Below are 9,468 nucleotides of genomic sequence, written 5' to 3'. Positions count from 1 at the left end.
AAAAAAAAAAAAAAAAAAAATTTTCAGTATCAAATGATAATAGAAAAAATCAAATATTGGTTCTAGCTTGTCCTATTATTTAATACTTGGAGGGCAATCTTCTTACCAACCTAGGCATGATGACAATCCTTGCTGTGCTCAACCTTGGAGTTTGTACTTGGTGATTCTATGTTTCATCAGTCTAAAGAGACTTAGCTTTATGTGTGTACTGTTGGCTTTGTGAACCAGAAGAAATAGTGATTGAGACCAGTAAATAAAATAGGAAATGAAGAAATGATACCCTACATAGAAAATATTGGAAATATCAGAGGAATTAATATAATAACCTCTCTCTCCTCTTGCCTGAACCCAACTGTAAGGGGTGACACAATTTTTTGAGAACAGCCTCACAGGACATGGAATAAGACAGAGACGGGAAGATAATGAATATGAAAGGACAAATGGAGAATAATCAGCACAGTTTTCAGGAAAATATGAAATTTTAATTGGGGCCAGTGGTTCCTTAGGAAGGAAGTTGGATGATCTTTTGCTACAGAGAAGCTATTTCTGGGATTCAATGTCTCTTGAAGTAAAGGAGCAGTATCAATGATAGTTGTGAGAAAGCCACAGAAGTGTGGGAATGAGTGGTGAACACAGGTTTACTTATGAAGATGTTTTGAACTTCTCTGGCAGGCAATGTTCAGTGCTACTGGGTTTCTTATTTATTATATAATTGCCCTTCAAGGAGCCATTGCCAATTTTAATGTCTGCCATATGTGTTCTTTCTTGAGTGCTTGCTCTCCCTCTTCCTCTTTCTCTTTCTCTCCCCTCCTTCCGCTGTGGTTAAACACAGAAGACAGTTGCAGAGTTGTGGGTCAAAGGGTTATTTTAAGCATATGGAAGGACAGTCCAAACAGAGGATAGACTTTATGGCCAAAGTTTGTGCTCAGTAAAGAGTCCCTTTATGTCAACAAATGAAATTAAAAGAAAAATCTGGGGTAATAAGCTTTATGAAACATAGCCAGCTTTATGTGTTGTTTTTTTTTTTTTTTGAGATCGAGTCTCATTCTGTCGCCCAGGCTGGAGTGCATTGGCGCAATCTCGGCTCACTGCAACCTCCCTCTCCCAGGTTCAAGCGATTCTCCTATGTCAGCCTCCCAAGTAGCTGGGATTACAGGTGCACACTTATGTGGCCTTTTTGAATCAGTATTGGTTAGTGAAATTCTAAGGCATCCTTTCCCACTCTCACCCTCCATCCCCCAACTTTTACCCCCAACTTTTATCATTTTTGAAAGAAAACACAAGACATTAGAGCCAACATTGCCAATGTTATATTATAATCCTAAATATGATCCATAAATTAGGGGATAAAGCTTTGTGAAAATTTTGCATGGAAAGTAGTATTACTGCAGAAAATATAGGACTGTTGTTTTATTTTATGTTGAATTTGTTCTAAATGGTTCTATTTAAGTATTTAATATGTGATAAGTCTTTTATTTTCTGTTTTAAGCATTTTGTCACTGTAGTATTGTTTTGCAGAAGAGTTGCTCAGGACCTAGATAAGGAAGTTTTTAAAATGGACAATTATACACAAAGAGGTTATGGTGTGTAGATGGATACAACCAAACATTTGCTTACTAACAGCCTTCAGTTATTCTGTAGACTAATAATCAATTCTACTCTCTAACCTTGCTAGCAAGTGAGTTTAAACTAAAGCATTAAAGATTTAGGCTTGACCAGTAAGAGTTCCCTGAGGAGTGTTGAGTGGTTATCAGGGAAGGAGTTGCTTAGGAATATGTGAGATGGCCTTCTCAGGAAGTGTTAGAGCTGGCTTGGTTTTTTTGTTGGTTTGGAGAGAGAATCCTCTCAAGGGTTTTGTCATAGGATTTTGTGACTTTTTAAAATTTCCACTTGGAGAGACAAAAATTTGAATATTTTGCCTTTGCTTTCCATTGTAATTTGGAATGGCTATTTAAACTGTTGAGTTTAATATACTGCTGTACTCCCCAGGATCACAAAGTACATGTTCTTGATAATGATGTGCTTGCTTATCTGCTAACCACATTCTGACTCTACTCGATACTGCATCCTTTACTGAAAAGAAACAAGTTTGATTCTTGACTCAGATACTTAAATACAGAAATTTTAGTCGAATCATCTCTTATTTTTATCACCATTTAAGCCCAAGATGACCATGAAAAAAGTAACAAGTGTTTCAGATTGCTCTTGTACCTTCTGCCTCTGGCTTGATAGGCATCATTTTTTCTTTTCTTTTCTTTTCTTTTCTTTTTTCTTTTCTTTTCTTTTCTTTTCCTTTTCTTTTCTTTTCTTCTCTTCTCTTCCCTTTTCTTTTCTTTTCTTTTCTTTTCTTTTCTTTCCTTTCCTTTCCTTTCCTTTTCCTTTCCCTTTCCCTTTCCCTTTCCCTTTCCCTTTCCCTTTCCCTTTCCCTTTCTTTCTTGAGATAGGGTCTTACTCTGTTGCCAAGGCTGGAGTCCAGTGGCATGATCTCGGCTCACTGCAGCCTTGACCTTCTGGGCTCAAGCGATCCTCCTACCTCAGCCTCCTAAGTAGTTGGGACTACAGGCACATGCCCACCATGCCCAGCTTATTTTTATACTTTTTGTAGAGATGGGGTTTCACCATGTTGCCCAGGCTGGTCTGAAACTCCTGGCTCAAGCAATTCACCTGCCTCAGCCTCCCAAAGTGTTGGGATTACAGGCATGAGCCACCACCCCTAGCCCACATCTGCATTTGTAAAGATATATATACACATATATATGTGTGTGTGTGTGTGTATACATATATATATATATTTTTGAGACTGAGTCTTACTCTGTCGCCCAGGCTGGAGTGCAATGGCACGATCTCGGTTCACTGCAAGTGAACAGAGGCCTCCTGGGTTCAAGCAATTCTCCTGCCTCAGCCTCCTGAGTAGCTAGGATTACAGGCACCCACCACCAAGCCTGGCTAATTTTTGTACTTTTAGTAAAGATGGGGTTTCACCATGTTGTTCAGGCTAGTCTCGAACTCCTGATCTCCCGGTCCGCCCGCCTCGGCTTCCCAAAGTGCTGGGATTACAAGCGTGAGCCACTGCGTCCGGCCTCTAAATATATTTTCAAGTGCATCAGATGTATTTTCCATAGGGTACTGCAGCCAAATGCAAAATGTGAAGAAATGTCTACATGTTAAGCCCCAGTTTAAAGGCTCTTGAATTCCTTATAAGATATTTTGATAGCATAACTAGATGAAAGTAGGCCTTGGTAATACAGTTGTAAGTAAACAATTTCAAGTGTCATGTATGTTTATGTGTCGCTTTTGAAGGCTGTTAATGTGTTATTATTTCAAGGGGAGAAAGGTGAAGATTGGGATGGAAAATACATCTATTTAACTTTGGACTTCTTTATTTAGCCCACTCTTTCTCTCTAGTATTTGGCATTCCTCAAAAATAAACTGAGCTTCATTCATACATAGAGGTCCAATCACAAATGAGTCCTGAAACCTACAACAAACTAATAATCCCTTAGTCAGAAAAGATCCTGGCTATTTATAAACAAGCTTTACTCAGTTGCTCCTATCTCTATGAATATTGTTCCTGGTAATCTCTTTGCCTATAAATAGAAAACCAGGTGATTTATTACTGTAACTTACTTTCACTGAGGTGAAATATAAGCTACATCATCTTTTTTATCAATGTCCTTAATATATATGTTAGTTACTGGTAATCACTAATTTCTAGACTATTGTGTCCAAGGCCAGATGTTTAAAAAATTGTTTTAGGCCAGATGCAGTGGCTAACGCCTGTAATCCCAGCTCTTTGGAAGGCCGAGGCAGGCGGATCACTTGAGGTCAGGAGTTCGAGACCAGCCTGGCCAACATGACGACACCCTGTCTCTACTGAAAAAAAAAAAATACAAAAATTAGCCAGGCGTGGTAGTGCACGCCTGTAATCCCAGCCACTCAGGAGGCTGAGGCAGGAGAATCGCTTGAACCTGGGAGACAGAGGTTGCAGATCGGGCCACTGTATTCCAACCTGGGTGATGGAGGAAGACTCTATCTCCAAAAAAAAAAAAAAAAAAAATATTGTTTTAAAGTCAAACTAAAGGCCTCAGTGAAAATGAATGAAGAACAGGCTTTCACATCTGAGACCTGTTCTGAATTTTGCCAACTGAACTGCCTAATTTGTCATAAATTTGCTTTTCTTTCCCGAAGGAGATAACCCCTCCTACAGCTTGAACACTTATCAGTATTCTTTCTTTGTTTAAACTTGGTTTTTGCTTTGGACCAAATGAAAACTTGTCAAAGTGTCTAAGCTCACATATGAGACTGCACTTCTCTCCTATCCAAATACATGTTTGAGGACAGGACTCCTGTAGGCAAGGAGAGCTGCCTTCCCTCTCGTTGGAAGCCTTTCATCCGAGAGGCCCCTTCTTTCCCTTTGTACTTACTTCTCCCTGGGGGATATTCACTGCCATCCGTGTAGACTCAGCTTAGCAGCTTAGCAACAGCAAAATCGACTCCTGAATATTATTCTAGCTGATGGCAAAGTGACACCCTCCTTCTGAAGAAGCTTGTTGGCCTTCCTTTCCTACCCCCATCACTTTGGAGATGGGGGTAGGAAATGCCATAGTATTGTAGGGGAGGAAAAACTTTTTCGCTGCCTTCTTAGGTTCGTGTATAAGGCCTGCAAATTAAACTGACAAAAGTTTCACAGGAGAAAAAAAAATTACAAATTTTACTGATGTCAGTATTTTTAATTTTGTATGCACACAAGCTTAACAGAAAAAAAAAAAAAAAAAATGAAAACCCAAAGAGGCAGTTAGACTTGAAAGCTTGCATACCATTTTAACAAAGGAAGATAAATTGTGGAGAGAAGTGACTGTGACTAGACAAAGGAAAAAGGGTTTGGTCTTCTAAAGGTGGTAAATTATGGGAATTAAATATATGGTGAGTCTAATGGTAGATAAAGAATTATTTTACTAAGGTTTGTGCAGACTCATCATGGTGTCAGCTTTCCATCTTTTTCATGCCCATAAAACTTCCCCGGAGAGGGATTTATGGCAGTTCTCACTCTTTTTTCTTTTTTTTTTTTGAGAAAAGGTCTCACCCAGGTTGCTAGGCTCACTCCACCTCTTGGGTTCAAGCAATCCTCCAACCTCAGCCTCCCAAGTAGCTAGGACTACAGGTGCACACCACCATGTCAGACTTTATTTTATTTTATTTTTTATTTTTAGAGATAGGGTTTCATTATTATTGCCCAGGCTGGTATTGAACTCCTGGCTTCAAGTGATCCTCCTGCCGCAGCCTCCCAAAGTGCTGGGATTACGGGCATGAGCCACCATGCCTGGCCTGGCAGTTCTCATTTTTTAGAAGTTTCTGCTCTTGGCCAGATAAGGGAAACTCCAAGACTTCTTTTTCCATCTGTTAAGTCTCGATTGCCTTCAGTGCAAAATTACCTATATACCAGAGTGGCATAGTTGGGACTGGTATATTCTGATACTTTTCAGTAGTTAGAGAGGAAAATACAGAGAAAAGAACATTGACTTGGTGACTGTCATCAACAGAGGTACATTAATTAGCCACATCATTTAACATGCCTGGGGCTTAATTTAATTATCTAGAAAACAAGGCAATTGGATTATATGCTCTGTAAGGATTCATACTGCTCTAAAATTACTTGATTATTGTTCTTAAGGATTTTGAATGTAGTTGCTCTTAGATACATAAAATATATCCTTATCTCTCAAGATAATGCAGATGTAGAATTTGTCCAGTGTACATGAAATTCCTGCTACCATGACTCAGAGATCTTACGACTGGGCAACATACTGAGCCCTGCCCCTCCACCGTCTCTACAAAAAAAAAAAATTTTTTTTTTAATTAGCTGGGTGTGGTTGTGCATACCTGTAGCTACTCAGGAGGCTGAGGTGGGAGGATCGCTTTAGCCCAGGAGTTTGAGGCTACAGTGAGCTATGGTCATGCCACTGCACTCCAGTATGGAGGGGGAAAATAATAGAGGGGAAAAACAAAATCTTATTTCTTGGTATCTACCATCTACCTAACTTCGTCAGATTGACTGACGAAGCCTCACAGAGGGAATGTATTTAAGGGAGCTGTGAGGAGGGTTGGCTTGCAGCAAGTGGAAGGGCCCCAGAAATGTTTGTTGCTAGTTCAAGATCTGGTTATCTCTCAGTTATCTGGCTCATGTTTCCCAAGCAACTTGTCACAATTTCCAGCATAACCACTAAATCCAAGTTAGCTCACTTCCCAGACTAACTCAGAGTCCATCAGAGTCAGTCAAAATTCTCTTCATTTTTGTAACCCAAAGTGCTGTGGAGAGAGTAAAGACTTCGGAGTCATCCAGAGCTGAGAGTTCACCATCTGATTCTGCCTTTTTATGGCATTTATTTTTGGTACAGGTTAACCTCTTTGTGCCTCAGGGTCCTAACTTTTAAAACTACTCAAGTTCTTACCTTAAAAATTATTAGAGGATCAAATGAGATGACAAAGAGGAAGAGCTTCTCATATGTCTCCTAGTGAGAACATCTGATATTTGTGTGCCTCTTATTTATTAATACGAAACACCATCATAAAAGCACTTTTATTTAGAGCATTATGTGGATATGCTTTGCTGGGTAAAATATCACTTCGATATTAAGGTCTGAGCTGGGCTTGCTGGTTTGGGACCCTGGGTATTTTGAGTTTGGTCATGCCAGATGGCCTTGGCTATCTTGTGGTTTCCCTCTAAAATATCCTTTTATGTTTTCCAGGAATCTGAATTTCTGTGTTTGGAATTTGATGAGGTCAAAGTCAACCAAATTCTGAAGACGCTGTCAGAGGTAGAAGAAAGTATCAGCACACTGATCAGCCAGCCTAACTGAAGATGACGTATGAAGGAGTTGGAGTTGTTGAAACCAAGGTGTTCATGATCCCTCCCCGCTGACCTTTTTTAAAAAAATTCTTGTGCCTGCATTGGTATTAAATCCTCGCATTCAATCTTCCCGCCTCTGCTTGCTGAGATTTCTTTTTTTCTAGCTTTCATTTACTCTTACAGTTGTTCCAGTGCAGAGGTTCTCACTCTTCAGTGTGCATAAATGTTATAAGGGGTATTTGTAAAAGCATTCACTTTTTTGTTGTTATTGTTAAATTCAGAGTCTTGCTCTGTCACCCAGGCTGGAGTGCAGTGGTGCAGTCATGGCTCACTGCAGCCTCAAGCTCCTGGACTCAAGCGAGCCTCCCATCATCTCAGCCTCTCAAGTAGCTGGGACTATAGGTCCATGCCACCACTCTCGGGTAATTTTTTTTTTTTTTTTTTTGAGACAGAGTTTCACTCTTGTTGCCCAGGCTGGAGTGCAATGGCACAATCTTGGCTCACTGCAACCTCCGCCTCCCAAGTTCAAGCAATTCTCCTGCCTCAGCCTCCTGAGTAGCTGGAATTACAGGCATGCACCACCATGTCCGGCTAATTTTGTATTTTTAGTAGAAATGGAGTTTCTCCATGTTGAGGCTGGTCTCGAACTCCTGACTTCAGGTGATCCACCCGCCTCGGCCTCCCAAAGTGCTGGAATTACAAGCGTGAGCCACCACACCCGGCCTAATTTTTGTGTTTTTTGTAGAAATGGGGTTTCACCATGTTGTCCAGGCTGGTCTGGAACTCCTGGGCTCAAGCTATCCTCCCACCTTGGCTTCCCAAAGCCCAAAGTGCTGGGATTACAGGTGTGAGAAAAGTATTTACATTTAAAAAAAAAAAAAAAAAAAAGCAGGCTTCCAGGGCCCTATCCCCAGAGACTTGGATTCAATAGGATTGGGGTGAGAGGGATCAACAGTGGAAATCCTTGATATAGTGGTTTGTCCTGGGTGGGGTTTTAAGAATTTATACATGATAAATCATGCAGGAATTATTTTTAAAGTAGAAAAAAAGCTTTTATCATGTAAATATAGGGCTGACCAAAGTGCTATGTCCTTAGCTGAGGCATAGGAGCACCTGCCTAACCTAGAAAAGATATACCTGACCCCAGTTAAAACCTGAGATGCTTCTGAAACTGATTTGGGCATTTGGATTAGTTCTGCTTAAATCTGGGGCAGCTGATTTGATCTGAATTACTGAGACTCAGGTTTTTCTGGAACCTAGAACTAAATTGTTCTCACAACAAAGGGACTCCCTTCACTTGCCTCAAGTCAGGATAGTGGGAAGGGGCAGATGTCTGCTGAGATTGACGTGAGGTCTTTTACCTCAGAAAATTTTACCTGAGTCATTAAAATAAAACCCCTTTCAAAAAATTTCTTTAAGAAAAACTAGTATAATAAAAACTAGGTCCTACTAGAGAAGTTACCAAACACCAAGAATATTCCAAAGGAGGAGGCTGTCAACCAGCATATTGAGGCTATGGTCCTTGTTGAACAGGTTTTGTCATCTGATACTGATAATATTTAGAAATCTAAGATGCCTTTGGGGTATAATATGTTCAAAAAATGTGGTTCTCTTGGTCTGTGGTTACAGCATATGTCCATGCTAATGAGTTTGTTTCAGGACAGGAATAAGTCCTCTTCTGTTAAGCAGTTTCTCCTAAATCAGTTTGGAGACATTTCAGAAGCTCTTCCAACACCCAAGCTGAAATTATTGACTTCTTCTCTGATTAAAACCATCCCAGCAGTTAGCAAACAATAGCCAGAAGGTTTTCAGTGTGGCCCCTGTGGACCCTTCAGAAAACATCTTGAAACAATACTGTAAAAATAGTTTCAAGAAAGGAATGTGGTTTGGAAAAAAAAAGAAAACTATTTTCAACTTGCCTTCTGTTCCCAGGGCTGCTGTCATGTAATCTAGGAGAATTTTGATAAGGTCTCCTGCTGTAAATGGAGCAATAGAATATCTCCTCACATAATCGGATTCCAGATGTCCTTGGATGGAATAACTAGAGCTACCACCTTAGGATTGACTCACATATCCCATGGAAGTCTGTGGAAGTGTGAAGGAACAGCACATGGGCCACAAGGAGAGGAAATCATTGTCATAGTCTGAAGCTCTGTTTAGGTCATCCCATGAAAGTAATAGCTACAAGAGTGGCCGTGGGCTTTTAAAATTGCATTCCCAAACCCTAGGTCATTGGAAGAACTATAGTTAATCTATACTGCATTTTCAAGAATTAAAAAGAAAACCAAAAAACTGGTTATTGAAGGTGGTCCCCACATTTAACACTAAGCACTTCTGAATGCAAGTTGTTTCTAACAGGGTATATTTTATATTTACTGATGATTTTAAATTTTTTATTATCAAAGGTATATATGTTTATTACAGTCTATTATGAAAATACAGAAACCTACTAAGAACAGTTAATGGCCCATCAATCTAATGTACAGAAAAAAGGCTAGAACTAGGAGAAGAGTTGACTTTCCTTAAATAAATTCCCAAATTTATTTACTCCAAAACTGTGGAGTACACAGTTTTATTTATTTATTTAGAGACAGAGTCTCAGTCTGTCACCCAGGCTGGAG

General features: G+C 39.9%; 1 protein-coding gene across 1 annotated transcript in view; it reads left to right on the top strand.

The window, feature by feature from the left end:
* COMMD1 (copper metabolism (Murr1) domain containing 1) overlaps window positions 1–6,982 on the top strand; it is a 253,482-nt gene extending 246,500 nt beyond the window's left edge. The window contains exon 3 of the mRNA XM_011987310.1: window positions 6,747–6,982. Within this exon, the coding sequence (XP_011842700.1) occupies window positions 6,747–6,857 (111 nt within the window). The 3' untranslated portion in view covers window positions 6,858–6,982. The remainder of the gene's footprint in view (window positions 1–6,746) is intronic.
* The last annotated feature ends 2,486 nt before the right edge of the window (window positions 6,983–9,468 follow it).

Source organism: Mandrillus leucophaeus, unplaced genomic scaffold, assembly GCF_000951045.1.
Source record: "Mandrillus leucophaeus isolate KB7577 unplaced genomic scaffold, Mleu.le_1.0 Scaffold307, whole genome shotgun sequence".
NCBI classification, from domain to species: Eukaryota; Metazoa; Chordata; class Mammalia; order Primates; family Cercopithecidae; genus Mandrillus; species Mandrillus leucophaeus.
The sequence above is the reverse complement of the archived record's forward strand: the minus strand, read 5'-3'. Positions and strand labels throughout refer to the sequence as shown.